The sequence below is a fragment of the Natrix helvetica genome (assembly GCF_964273705.1).
Source record: "Natrix helvetica genome assembly, chromosome: 1".
Lineage (NCBI taxonomy): Eukaryota > Metazoa > Chordata > Lepidosauria > Squamata > Natricidae > Natrix > Natrix helvetica.
In genome coordinates, this window is record NC_138548.1 from 348,428,890 (window position 1) to 348,444,221 (window position 15,332).

Sequence of the window (15,332 nt, forward strand, 5' to 3'; positions counted from 1 at the left end):
TCTTCCTTCAGCAGTCAAATTTATAATCCACATTAAATTTGTCCACACTGTTACTATTGTAGTCCTTTGGGAGTCATTTTGCAAATTAAAGTTCGTAATCCATCGAGGCCCCAAAACCCATCAGCTCCCCAAGCTTTCCCCCAAAATAATATCTAGATAGATGTATAGTTTCTAAGTTCACCAAGAATATTTCTCTTCCTTTTTCACTTTTCCTCATTCAAATTGGTTAATGTCCTCTCTGAATATCACAAGAGTCTTTATGGAGTATTTAGAAATATTGCATCAGTCACTTCCCTTTTGTATGCACTTTTCTGGTCAGTATAGATGTTGACCTTGTTCTTTTTTAAATGCTGGAAAGGCTTCTCCTTAAGTGTTTTAAATCCGACATCAGTCCAACAACAATAATAGGAAGCATATTCCTAGCAGTCTTTGATTTTTTTAAAGTTCTTTCAAAAAACTTAGTCTAGTCCTTTTCCTAGCTCAGTCTCTGTTTTTATTTTAGTGTTGCTTTGTTAATTTTTTCCCAGATATGTCAATAGCTCTGAAAGCTTAGTTGGCGCTACTCTCATGGAGCAAAAATCCTCCTCAACCCCCTTTTTTGAGTCCCACTTTCACAGTTTTGTAGTGCTGTATCAGGGTAAATTCGTTTGCAGAAGATTGGAGATTTCTCACCCAGTTCAGCCATGTTGCTCTTTGATTTTTATCTTCCTGTCTTTCACCAATCTGTCACAGCTTTGGATTGGCCATGATGACCATCTTCTCTCCAGTTGGCTCCAGGGGGTTTCCCTATGTTCTATCAGGAGATTGCCTTTCTCCATATAGTCTTTGGGGCTTCCTCTCTACCTTCGCAAACCCCTGTGGGGTTAAAGCTGCTCTGAAGTTCATGTTCATATTTTATCTATTCTTAATATATGGAATGTTATCTGTTTCTGTTTTTTGGCTTCTTGATCTCTCCCATCTACCTATCTATCTATCTATCTCATTTATTTAACTGTGAGTGATCTTACATTATCCAATCAGAAGAGATCAATCAAATATATACAGTATTTGAAATTAAATATTTTAAAAACAAAGTCAGAACATTACCCAGATAATAATATATAACACCCGCACACCAACCTATATAATAACAAAACACACACCATCATTAGCCATAGTCTTTGATTTAATATAAAACCACATCAAAACATCTCTGGTAACAATTTATCTGGCCTGGTTTCAGAAATTTTATTAATGTCCTTGATGATTGTTATGATTTAACATGGAAACTACAGACCTATCAGCCTGACCTCAATACCAGGAAAGATTCTGGAAAAAATAATCAAGCAACGAATTTGCGAACACCTAGAAGCAAACAAAGTAATAGCCAAAAGCCAACATGGATTTGTCAAAAACAGATCATGCCAGACTAATCTTATTGCATTCTTTGATAATGTGACAAAATTAGTGGACCAGAGGAATGACGTTGATATAGTTTACTTGGACTTCAGTAAGGCTTTTGATAAGGTAGACCATAATCTACTACTAGATAAAGTAGAAGAATGTGGGTTAGACAGCATCACCACCAGATGGATTTGTAACTGGCTGACCAACCGCACTCAGCGTGTAGTTCTGAATGGAACTGCAACTGCATGGAGGGAAGTATGCAGTGGAGTACCCCAAGGCTCTGTTTTAGGCCCAGTACTCGTCAACATCTTCATCAATGATTTGGATGAGGGAATAAATGGGGAACTCATCAAATTTGCAGATGACACCAAGCTGGCAGGAATAGCCAACACTCCAGAATATAGGATTAAGATACAGAAGGATCTTGACAAACTTGAACATTGGGCACTATCTAATAAAATGAAATTCAATGGTGAAAAGAGTAAGGTTCTACATTTAGGCAACAAAAATGGAATGCACAGGTACAGTATAGGTGATACCTTGCTCAGTAGTAGTAACTGTGAAAGGGATCTTGGGGTCCTAGTGGACAACCATTTAAATATGAGCCAGCAGTGTGCAGCAGCTGCCAAAAAAGCCAACACAGTCCTAGGCTGCATCAACAGAGGGATAGAATCAAGAGCACGTGAAGTGTTAATACCACTTTATAATGCCTTGGTAAGGCCACACTTGGAATACTGCATTCAGTTCTGGTCGCCACGATGTAAAAAAGATGTCGAGACTCTAGAAAGAGTGCAGAGAAGAGCAACAAAGATGATTAGGGGACTGGAGACTAAAACATATGAAGAACGGTTGCAGGAACTTGGTATGTTTAGCTTAAGAGAAAGAAGGACTAGGGGAGACATGATAGCAGTGTTCCAATATCTCAGAGGTTGCCACAAAGAAGAGGGAGTCAAACTATTCTCCAAGGCACCTGAGGGTAGAACAAGAAGCAATGGGTGGAAACTAATCAAGGAGAGAAGCAACTTAGAACTGAGGGGAAATTTCCTGACAGTGAGAACAATTAATCAGTGGAACAGCTTGCCTCCAGAAGTTGTGAATGCCCCAACACTGGAAGTTTTTAAGAAGATGTTGGATAGCAATTTGTCTGAAACGGTATAGGGTTTCCTGCCTAGGCAGGGGGTTGGACTAGAAGACCTCCAAGGTCCCTTCCAACTCTACTATTGTATTGTATTGTATTGTATTGTATTGTATTGTATTGTATTGTATTGTATTGTATTGTAACATGAATTCAGATTGTGCCAATTGAAGGATATGGTTATTTCAAAGAGTTTGAGTTGTTTAAGCAACTTTTTACTCAATAATTATAATTCAAAATTCACATGGAATGAAGAAAGATAAACGACAATACATAAAACATTAGTTCAAAGTATGTGATGTAAACTGAACAAAAATAAACACCAACATGAGGAGCCTTAGTGAGTTTTCATCATCAGTTGTTCTTTGGTGTTCAGGGCAGGTCTCAGGATAATAATGTAGCATTTGGGGATAAAGATGCAGCCCAGTAAACCCAGGCTGGAGGTCAGGATGGAGAAGATCTGCACAGCCACCATATATTTCCCTTTAGTGCTCAGGTAGGTAGGGACAAAGGAGATCCAAACACTGCAAAAAACCAACATGCTGAAAGTGATCAGTTTGGCTTCATTGAAGGAACCAGGCAGCTTTCGAGCCAGAAATGCCACAAAGAAGCAAATGACAGCCAGGAAACCCATGTAGCCAAGGGCAGAGTAGAACATGGTGACAGAGCCTTCATTGCATTGCAGCAGGATGTGTTCTGGTTGGGAATGAAAGTCAGAATCTGGGAATGGGGGAAAGATTCCCAGCCATATGATACAGATGCATAGTTGAATACCAGAGCAGGCTAAAACAATAGAGTTGGCCAGACTCTTCCCCAGCCATTTCCTCATGCCGCTGCCTGGCTTCGTGGCCAAAAATGCAACTACCACCATAATCGTTTTTGCCAGCAAGGAAGAGACGGCAACTGAGAAAACGAAACTGAAGGTGACTTGCCGAAGAAGGCAAGTCACTTTCTTGGGATGACCAATAAACAGAAGGGGGGTCAAGAAAGCAAGCAAGAGGGAGATCAGAAGAATGTAGGTGAGGTCCCGGTTGTTGGCTTTGACTATGGGAGTTTCTCGGTATTTAATGAAGATCCCGAGAATAAAGGCGGTGGTTAGGGACAAAGCAATGGAAAAGAAAGCCAGGGTGAATCCCAATAATTCTTCAAAGGATAAGAAGCTTATATTTTTGGGGACACACTGATCTCGCTTCTTATTGGAATATTGGTCATTTGGACACTTTTCACAATGGGCTGCATCTGGAAAAAAATTGGTTAGCATGTATCTGTTTCTGCAACTGTAGGAGCATGAAAACCACATCAGAAATCAATTACTTCATTTTGAAGGAATAACATCATAATTCTGCCAAGGGATATTCATATGACACAACATTAGTTATATTTATCAACACTCTTTTGAAAGGCTGAAGATGAATGTGATTATCAGCTCTCAAAACTTCTTTCTTAAAACCAAGCAAGCAAGTCAATAGATATCAGCAATATTTCATTATTTATTTTAATGCTCACATCATCATTCAAATTTGCTGATAGTGCCCAATCTTTGAAAAGTTTGTGGATGCCTTCAAGAAATGAAATGTTTTTCTTGCTTCTTGATAAAATATCCCCACAAAACAATAGAGAATTTTGATTGAATCCTGATTTTTTTTATATTTTTGGAGCCACCTACTGTACCTTCTTGCCCAGAGTATGTTCCTTCCATACACAGAGAACACTCATAGCAGCAAACTGGGGCCCCCTCTCTCACAATCTTGGTGTAACCTGGAGAGCAACTTTCTGTACATCTTGAATAAGGCACCATCTAAACATAAATAGAAAGGTTATTTCAGAGCAATATATAACTTTGAAGTTTTTACTGAAATCAACTGGTTCCAGAAGCCCAGGAGCACATTGAGCAAAACCAGTCAAAAAGTGGTGGCATGAACTTTAATTACTCTACATGCAAGGGACAAATGAAAGGCCATTCTCTTTCTCTATCAATCTTCATTGTAGATCCCAAAACAGACTCATTCCCTTATTCTTTCTTCCAAAGGAAAGTAGCTCCATTGCAAAAGGTGTTTCTCCTTAGAGCAGGTATGATAATGCTATACCATATATAGATATAGATATATTGTCTCCATCTTTGCTTTCTCAGGAAACCTCCAACATCGAGATTTCTCTAGAGTCCCTATCTTTCTCTCGTACAACTGACCATTGTATCATCATATGTAAATGAGAGGTATTCAGCCGGTTCAGACTGGTTCGCCCAAACCGGTAGCGAAAATCATGGGGGGAAATCACCACCCCTAACCACCTGCCCTGGCTCTATGCCATACTATTTAGGCACGTTTTTGTGGCCGGGCACATGCATGCAAGCAAAGTGCTAGCACGCAAGGCCAGGTGCATGCGTAGAAGGGGCGCCCAGGAAGCAAGCAGACACATGTAGGGCAAATTGGTGCTTCTCAGTTCAAGGAGCTTCTTCTGTTCTGACTGAATGGTGGAGTATGGAAAGATTTATAGTCTTTGTAGTCATCTGGTAGTTAGCAGCCTTTCTGAAAGTTGTTGAGGCCACTTGGAATTTATCTCCGCCATCAGGGTCACCTGAATAGTGCAAATAGGTGTGGAACCTTCTTGCAATTGCTGAATCTATATCCCTATAGTAAGTAAGTAAACTTAAGTAAGAAATCTGGGCGTGGCTTAGCAGTGTTAAGCAATCTGCTGCTCTGTGAAGTAAACTATCAGTCTATCTGGGCCTGTTTGTTGAAATGAAGCTAACTGCTTCTGTTTGCCTGTAACTCTCCTGCCTTGTGTTTACTTGGAAGAACCACCTGTTGGTATTGTACATTTATTCATCTATTCTTATGTATATAAAGAAATTAATTAATCCAGCTGAATCAGTTATCTGTGTGTGCTTTATGGATTTGAATTTGTGCAACAAACTCTGACAATATCTAATAAATTAATGAGGCTTTAGGTTCTCTTATTTGGAAGTTATCTCAATTGGCCTCAATAAGAATTATTTCTTATTGAGCAGAAACAATTCCACATATGTAGATAAATAGAAGAGCAAAATCCCAGCAGCCTCAAATACTTTGTTAAATAATGTTGGCCATTGGATGGCACTTTGATTGACAGAAATCTTGACTTCTGAGGAGGCTCGTCTTTCTACATTCCCAATTTTCATCCCCGCATCTGATTTGTTCAAAAGTGATGTCCACTGCATGATATCAAAGTCACCAACAGGAACTCCATTTGCTTCCAAAGAATTCTCATCTCTGGAAATATTGTGATGTTGGAAGTTTCTCAGGAACCTATGAAGCTGCAGAAACATAGAAAAAATATGACAATTTGAGCCTTTATTCAATATTTTTCTTGCTATTATTCTGGATTGGAGGTGCTCTGAATAATTCTACCTCTTCAAATCACCACTTCCATCTGAAAGATTGATTCAGTATTTCATGGGAAGTTTCTTTCAGTTATTCTCCAGGAATTTACAGCTCTTTTTCAAAAAATTCACTCACATGGTCAAGATCGCCTTACAAAGTGATCTTGTCCATGTGTCAGAATGGTCGCTCATTTGGCAACTCTAAATCTCAACTAACAAATGCTCTGTCCTACACATTGGCAATAAAAATCAGAGCACCAAATACAAGTTGGGTGGAAATGATCTCTCACACGACTCTCACTCCATCTAGGACTATGGAGGACTCATCTCTAACAATCTAAGCCCCAGAGCTCACGGTAACAGCATCACCCAAACGGTATTAAGAGTTGTTAATCTAATTTTGTGAAGCTTCTTGTCCAGTAACATTGTACTGCAAACTAGGGCATACAAAACATTTGCCAGGCCAATTCTCGAATACAGCTCATCTGCCTGGAATCTACACTGTATATCAGACATTAATACGATAGAGCGGGTCCAGAGGTATTTCATGAGGAGACTACTCCACTCATTTACTCAAAATAGAATCCCTAGAATCGGCTTGAAATGTTGGACTTGGATAATCTGGAACTCCGCCAGCAGCAGTTTGAACTAACCATAGTAGACAAAATTGTCCACTACAACATCTTACCTGTCAACAACTTCTTCAGTTTGAACCTCAATAATACACAGAGAAGCAATCGATACAAAGTCAAGGTAAACCGCTCCAAACTCAATTGCAGAAAGTACAACTTCATCAACAGAGTGGTCAATGCCTGGAATGCTCTACCCAACTACGTTGTTACATCCTGAAACCTTAAATTGTCTATGGTGAACCTCACCCCATTTCTAAGAGGTCCCTAAAGGGGGCATGCATAAGCGCACAAGTGTGTCTACAGTCCCTGTCCTACTGTCCCCATTTATTTGTATTCATTTCCTTCGTTCATGTCCAGGTTCATATTTATACCTGCTATCTTGTACATGTGTGACAAACAAACAAACAAACAAACAAACAAATAAATAAATAAATAATTCTTGAAAACATGGAATAGATAACACCACTATCAGGTAGCTTTGTAACTGGCTGACAAATTACATTCAACATGTAGTCCTCTGGGGAACCTCATCCACTTGGACAGAAGTAAGCAATGGGGTAACGGAAGCTTCCATTTTAGGCCCAGCATTCTTCAATATCTTCAAAAAAGATCTAGGCGAGGGAATTGAAGGGGAACTGATCACATTTGCATACAACACTAAGCTGGCAGGAATAGCCAACATCCTAGAAGACAATCTCAAGATCCAAAAGGAATAGTATAAAAATAACATATTGAAATACTGAATAATTAAATAATGGAAGATTATAACTTAACATAAATATGTGTATTATTATCGGAACAATATAAGTTTGTGAAATGTAACAAATATGATTATCAATGTTCTATTGGTAGTAAAAGGAACGATACCTATTACAAGATGCTTGGCATAAAAATAATGTATTGAAATATTGAATAACTAAGTAATGAAAGTTTATAATTCAACAAAATATGTGTATTATTACCAGAACTATATAAGCTTGTTAACTGTAGTAACTATTATGAATATTATTTTATTTGTACCAAAATGTAAGGCACTCAGGTGCCACACTGTTCACACATTGATATGTTTGTAAAAAATTAAAACATAAAAAAACGTAGGGAACATTTTTTTAGAGCCAGTTTAATGTCAGGGTTCCAAGTAATATGCCCATAATACAGGACTCTGAGGCAAGCAGGTTCCTCAAATATCAGTTTTATTGGACATATGATATAACCATATAGGCTGGTGACACCTGACTCTAAATGCTCCTGCAGTTTTCACCTAATTAAAAGCAAACGTTTTCCTCTCCTTTCCCAACAATCAGTCACATGGTCCAATCATGGTGTCATGTGGTTGCCTGTTAGCTAGACCAATCATCCCTCCATCCATCGCTGGGAATGTCCTTGGTTCCCAGGTTTAAATATTTTGTTTTGGCTACAAAACCCCACCTATATCCATTCCCCATTCCTTATCCCTCGACTCCAGTGTGGCAACACTGAACCTTCAAGATGGTCTCAATCAGGTCAGCTTCAGGGTTGACACTCCCTCTCAAATAGCACAAATTGAGCAACTGCTCTTTGGAATATCTCACCCCTATCTACATCTAATTTAATATTGCGGAACCTGAAATGGAAAATCAATAGAATCTCAAAGGAGAAGACTTACCTGCCATGGCTGTACAATCTGGGCTGATTGATGGTATCCAGCCAGCATTCGCCTCTTACTCCGTTGGGAGGAAGAGGCAGCACTGAGGATCCAGGCCACAACTTGAATTATTTGGGAAATACTGGAGGAATCCTGAGACAGGATTCTTGCAATCACATCATGGGGTGGGAATTCCCAGTTCTCTTTTTCTCTGCATTTTTTCCAAACTTTCTTAGATAACAGAGGACTTGAATAGGAACATTGGAATGCTTCCTTTCCATATGATGTGACCATAGATACATAAGATTTATAGTCATAATATCGAGTCCTTCTCTTTCTCTGGATGAGGAAGAAAAACAAAGCATATTTATTTTGGAGATCAACAAATATGTCAAAAATACCTACACTGAAAGCTGTCAAAGTTGTTGCAATCCACACCCTTCCCACAGTGGATGTATTAGTCATATCAATTGTCTGTATAGTTACTGCTAACATTGCTGAGGCTTGAAAGTCCAGTTGGCATACTATAATTTTTATTTGACTCTTGATAAGAAAAATGAACATTTTCCTTTTTTCTTGCATGAGAGTGTCTCCAGCACTTGACTGCATATTTGCTTCTTGGACGGTTCTTGAGAGGACAATGCAAATCCCATTTTTTAGAGCAAGAATTTCTAAGCGTCTTTTGAATTTTTCTCCTTTTTCATTGTTCTGAGAAAGGAGGCCAATCCACGTCCATCGGAAATGCAGGAGCAGCTGGACAATGGCTGAGTAAGGAGGTTCTTGGTTTGGGGTCAGCCGATATGAAAAAGGCAAATGATGATTTTGCTCAGCCACCTGGTTGATGACACTGAAGTTGATCTAAAGATAAAAGAGAAGGTATTGGTAGTTTGTGCCAGTTTTAATGATAAAAGTCAGATAGTAAATCTAAGGGCCTTTCCCCACGGCTGAGAGAAGTTTCAAACAACAACTGCATGAATTTTCTAGTTCGCTTGATGTCCTGTATTTTTGCCTTATATGCTCCCTCTGAAACCAGGGAGCTCTGAATTATCTGTGGGCAAGGTTCATGGATGGTCCTCATAGAGCACACCCTCCTGGTCACATTGTAACTCACCCATTCACTCAGTCCATTAGTCAATCAGAATAGAGCTGGGGAGTCTTCTAGTCAAGCAGGAGACCTTAGACCAGGGGTATCAAACTCAAGGCCCAGATCCGGCCTGCAGGGTGCTTAGACCTGGCCCGTGGGGCTGCCCTGAAAATAGCCCACAGTGCCACTGCCAGCAAAAAGGGACCTAGAGTGTGCCCCCCCCCCAAGCTCTGTTTTCACTGCCAGAGGGTTGCAGGAGGCTGTCTAGGCTGAAAACAGAGCTTGGGAACCCATTTCTGCTGGCCGAGCATTTGGGCTACCATTGACGCCCCCTGACAGAAGCGACATCATGCTGGCCGCATCCACCTTAGCCACACCTCCCCCCAAAAGTCAAACACAACCCTGATGCAGCCCTCAATGAAATCAAATGACACTCCTGCTCTATTCCTCAAGCAGGAGACGCAATACCGTTTCAGACAAATGACTGTCCTGTCTCTATTTTAAAAAACCCCAGTGATGAAATTGTTTAATATTGGTAAATTATTTCATTGTCTGCCTTCATATAATTTATTTCAAATATTGTATATAAACTCTTTAATTGGCTGAATTTCTTTCAGACATTTGAAATGCAGAACTCAGATTAATAACTTCACTTTAAAGCAGACCGAGTTCCTGTGGAGACCCAGGGCAGGATCTGTGGGGGGGGGAAGCATACGGGCAGATGGGCGGAGACTCCAGCCACCGCCACTACCGGTTCACCCAATCTGGGATGAACCGGCAGAAACCCACCTCTGCTGTGTCCTGCATCTAAGTTAAATAGGCAGGGCGACAGTATACAGCCTTGCTAAACTCTTTTCTTAATTTTGAACCAATCAGTGGTTCCGTGTTCGGTTCTCACTGTTGCTTCTTGACCTGCATATAGTTTCTCAAGGGACAAATAAAATGGTCTGGCACTCCCATTTCTTTGCCACAGTTTGTTGTGATTCACACAATCAAAGACTTTAGCATAGTCAATGAAGCAGAAGTAGATGTTTTTCTGGAACTCCCAAGCTTTCTCTATGATCCAGCTTATGTTGGGAATTTGATCTCCAGTTCCTCTGCCTCTTTGAAATCCTGCCTATACTTCTGATAGTTCTCGGTCAGGGGTGGGTTCCTGCCAGTTCTAACCTCTTCTATAGAAGAGGTTCCACAAATCTACAGTGCCGTTTAGAACCGGTTCCAGCTCCCTCCCCCCGCAGCCTTCCTCACATCATCAAGATGAAGAGCAAGAGGAGGAATTTGAGAGTTGAAGTTCACAAGTCTTAAAGCTGTCATGTTTGAACACCCCTGGGGTTTTTTTTCTAAAGGGTTAGGGTGCAAGAGTATTGTAACTTGACAGCTTTAAGACTTGCGTGCTTCAAATGCCAGAGTTTCTGAGCCAACATTTTGGTTGGTAAGCACCAAGCCACTCCCACTCGGTCACATGGCAGGCAACCCACTCCCTCCCGGTCACATGGCCATCAAGTCACTCCCACATAGCAGACCACACCTACAGAAGAGGTTATAAAAATTTTGAAACCCACCACTGTTCTCGGTCCACATACTGCTGGAGCCTAGCTTGTAGGATTTTGAGCATAACTTTGCTAGCATGTGAAATGAATGCAATGATGCAGTAGTTTGAACATTCTTTGGCATTGCCATTCTTTGGGATTGGAATGTAAACTGACCATTTCCAATCCTATGGCCACTGTTGAGTTTTCCAAATTTGCTGGCAGAATGAGTGTAGCACTTTTACTGCATCATCTTTTAAGATTTTGAATAGCTCAGCTGGAATACTATCACCTCCACTAGCTTTGTTGTTGCTCAGACTTCCTAAGATCCATTTGACTTCACATTCTAAAATATCTGGCACAAAGTCAGTGATCACTCCATCGTGGTTATCAAGGATGTTAAGCTCATTCTTGTATAGTTCTGCTGTGTAATTTTGCCATCACTTCTTAACCTCTTCTGCCTCTGTTAAGTCCCTGCCATTTTAGTTCTTTATCATGCCCATCTTTGCATGAAACCTTCCCTTCATATTTCCAACTTTCTTGAAGAGATCTCTGGTCCTCACTATTCTATTGTTTTTTTTTTCTATTTCGTTGCACTCTTCATTTAAGAAGGCATTCTTATCTCTTCTAGCTATTCTCTGAAATTCTACATTCAATTGGGTGCTTCCTCAGACAGCTTTCCTGCATTTCTTTTTCTGTGGGATGGTTTTAGTTGCTACCTTTTGTACAATATTGTGAGCCTCCGTCAATAGATCTAAGGAATCAGATCTAATTTCTTAAATCTATTTGTCACCTCTACTGTATATACATCAGGGATATGATTTGGTTCATACCTGAGTGGCTTAGTGTTTTTCCCTATCTTCTTCATTTTAAGCCCAAATTTTACAACGAGAAGCTCATGAACTGAGCCACAGTCAGCTCCTGGTCTTAAGTTTACTGACAGTATAGCGATTCTCCATCTTTGGCTGCAGAGCACATAATCAATCTGATTACTGTGTTGACCATCTGGTGATGTCCATGTGTAGAGTCATCTTTTGGGTTGTTGGAAAAGAGTGTTTGCTATGACCATCATATTTTCTTGACAAATTTCTTTGACCTGCTTCATTTTCTACTCCAAAGCCAAACTTGCCTGTTATTCCAGTTAAGTTTTGCCTTCCTACTTTTGCATTCCAATCCCCCCTGGTGTCATTTTTTGGTGCTATAAGGTGTTGCAGTGCTTCATACGACTTCATCCTCTTCAGCCCCAGTGGTTTGGGCATAGACTTTGACTGTTGTGACATTTAATGGTTTGCCTTGGATTCAAACTGAGATCATTCTGTCATTTTGGGGATTGTAACCCAGTATTGCTTTTTCTACCCTTTTATTGACTATGAAGGCTACTCCATTTCTTCTAAGGGATTTTTGCCCACAGTAGTATACCTGTTGATCATCTGAATTAAATTCTCCCATTCATGTCCATTTTAGTTCACTGATTCCTAAGATGTCGATGTTTAGTATTGTCATCTCTTCCTTGACCACATCCACCTTGCCTTGATCCATGGATCTTACATTCCAGGTTCCTATGGAGTGTTGATCTTTACAGCATTGGACTTTCCTTTCACCACCAGATACATCCACAGTTGATCATCCCTTCAGCTTTGACCCAACCGCTTCACTCTTTCTGGCAGTACTAGAATTAGTCCTCTGCTCTTTCCCAGCAGCATATTGGACACTTTCCGGCTTGAGGGGCTCATATTCCAGAGATATATCTTTTTGCCTTTTGGTACGGTCCATGGGGTTTTCATGGCAAAGATCCTGGAGTGGGTTATCATTTCTTTCTCCAGTGGATCACGTTTTGTTAGATCTCTCTGCTATGAGCTGTCTGTCTTGGATGGCCATGCATGGCTAGTTCAGAGCTTCATTGAGCTATGCAAGCCCCTTCATCACATCAAGGCAGTAATCCCTGAAGGGAATATATGTATATACACACATACCTATATATAATACAATTGTGTGTGTGTGTGTGTGTGTAGGAGGATTAGAATATTTTGTTCTTAAATATTATAAATGTTTAGCTAGAATAGGATATAAGGATTCAGTGTTATTGGAGGATGTTAGAAATAGCAAATGAAATGCCAGTATGTGGTTATGTATTAAATTTTGGTATATTTTATGATGAAGGACGTTTAAACAATTGCAGTCAAATAAAAATGGAGGTATGATGATGGTAACATGTATAAACATCTGAGTTAAAATACTTGAGTTAATATGAACTATGCTTGATGACTGTGGAAGAGATGCACGAAAGCCTTTTGTAACAAACTGATACACTTTCTACAGTATGTAAAGAAGGAGGATTCTTTGTGTTGTGTTTGTTTTGAAAATAAAACTGATCACAAGAACTACATAACTACATATGTATGCACAAACACACACACACACTTCACCTACTTTGTGAATTAAAAATTCTTTCCGCTCTTCTAATATTTACTCTCTGACTTTCAATTTATTTGGAGAAATATGTACAAGTGCTGCCTTCTAGGAAAAACTGAACAATATAAAACGTGGAATTAATTCCCTTTGCCTTTATACCTGTGGAATTTTATAGATGCTCATGAGATTAGATATATGATCAAAGAGTTCAGAATCCATCTCTTCAAGAACTGCCAGCAGGTTCTTTTGTCTTCCACATCTGTAGTTTGGGACGTTCTCCTGCCCTGTAGAGAGCACATCCAGCATGGCCTCATATGTCATTCTTGCACTGAAAAAGTTCTGATAGTTGTTGTAGCCCAGGGTGATGTTGGGTAAGAGCCAAGGATTCCGGTTGACTTCATGAACAGCCAACAAGAAGAGCAGAAGGTGGTAGAAAGTGTTCTCACTGCAACATAAGAAATTTCAACAGCCTTTTTTTTGCTCTATATCAACGATTTATGTGATCAACTTAAAAGAAATTGTGTTCTTTTTGTCAATAATATAAAATTATTCAATTCTACAGATAATTATCTTGCTTTTTGCAAGGCGATCTCGACTATGAATGGTCATCTGTTTGGCAACTTTGATCAATAAATGCTCTGTCTTATATATTGGTAAACGTAATCAGAATATCAAGTATAAGCTAGGTGGCATTGATCTAGCAGATGACATTCACTTTGTCAAAGACCGAAGTGTACTTATCGTTGACGATTTAGGCTCCAAAGCTCACTGTATCAGTGTTACTAAAAAAAAAGCATTAGGAGTTGTAAACTTAATTTTGCAAAGCTTTTTTTCTGGAAACATTATATTGCTAATTAGAGCTTATAAAACTTATGCTAGATCAATTTTAGAGTACTGTTCAACCGTTTGGAATCCCCACCATATGTCTCACATCAGTACAATCGAGTGGGTTCAGAAGTCCTTCACGAGAAAAGTCTTGCACGCTTCTGTACACAATAGAATTCCTTACGCTACTAAGCTCGAAATTCTCTCTTTGGATAACTGAGAACTGTGTTGCTTGCAGTCAGGCCTAGGTATTGGTATATAAAGGAACATTTATAAAATCATCATGTTCCCCAAGAGCCTTTCCTCTAAAGGAAATTGGAATGAGCAATAATGAATTTGCCTTTCTCAAAGTGAGGAGTAGGACAAATTAAATCCTTCCTAGAGAAGAAATTGGAGCATGTAAATCCTATCACTAGAATCCTGGACATTCTGACAATTACCTTTTCAGTTGGTGGGTTGGAGGCTTGAAGAATGAAAATTCATGCAATAGAGCTAGAGTGCCACACATTATTCCAGTAATCCAGTAGTCTCCTGGTTGGTAGTAATGGAACCATTCCTTTTCTTCTATTATAACCTTAAATGGGCATTTCACCAGCATACTGGCACAGGGAATTTGAGACAGAAGCTGAAGCAGAAAAAGCTGTATATGCAACAACATTTGACATGCACTCCAAGAGATCCTTCCTATAGTTCTTTCTTCAGCACAGAGTTAAATCTCAGAGTCTACAATTAAAGCGAAGAAGGTCCAGTTTGCCCCCAGATTTGGAAGCTTTATTTGCAATTTCAGATTGCTACAGTATTTGCCCAGCTTTACCCCAACCTCTGCTCTCATCACAAAAGGAGGCTGTTACAAATCAGAGCATCAGCTGCTGTCTATCCCATTTGTTGTTACCTTGATTGGCAACTAATTGTGTTGATGGAAATTCCAAAGGAGAATAAATAATACATGGTTATAAAAATTCGAAGGGGAATTGGGAATGAGCATTTCCACAAAAGTGTGCAGTTGGAGAACAGAGTTTTGTTTGACTCAGGAGAATAATCCTAATTTGAGAGTCAAGAAAGGAACAATTCAGGGAAGTTTGATTGTTTTCTTAGTCTAAAACATATTCTTGAGATTCTAAAGCTTCAAATGTGGAAAACCAGTTCAATATTCCTCAACTAGGCAATGAACCATTATAGTTCCTTCTTATTCTGTCTGATGTGGATGAGGTCATCTTTCTCAATGGTTAGATCAGAGGTGGTATTCAGCCAGTTTAGATCGATTCAGACAAACCATTAGTGGTGACCTGCCCACATGCCCCAGCTCTATGCTGTCCTATTAAGCCACGTTTTTAAGCCATGTGC

The 15,332-nt window shown here is 39.7% G+C and overlaps 1 protein-coding gene across 1 annotated transcript in view; it reads right to left on the reverse strand.

Moving 5' to 3' along the window:
- Positions 1-2,858: 2,858 nt before the first annotated feature.
- The window catches only part of LOC309401065 (vomeronasal type-2 receptor 26-like), a gene marked incomplete at both ends in the record, with an annotated part of 63,728 nt that continues 51,254 nt past the window's right edge, over positions 2,859-15,332 (reverse strand). The window contains 4 exons of the mRNA XM_081970004.1: positions 2,859-3,798; positions 8,719-8,996; positions 13,323-13,608; positions 14,429-14,451. Coding sequence (XP_081826130.1) covers positions 2,859-3,798; positions 8,719-8,996; positions 13,323-13,608; positions 14,429-14,451 — 1,527 coding nt within the window. The remainder of the gene's footprint in view (positions 3,799-8,718; positions 8,997-13,322; positions 13,609-14,428; positions 14,452-15,332) is intronic.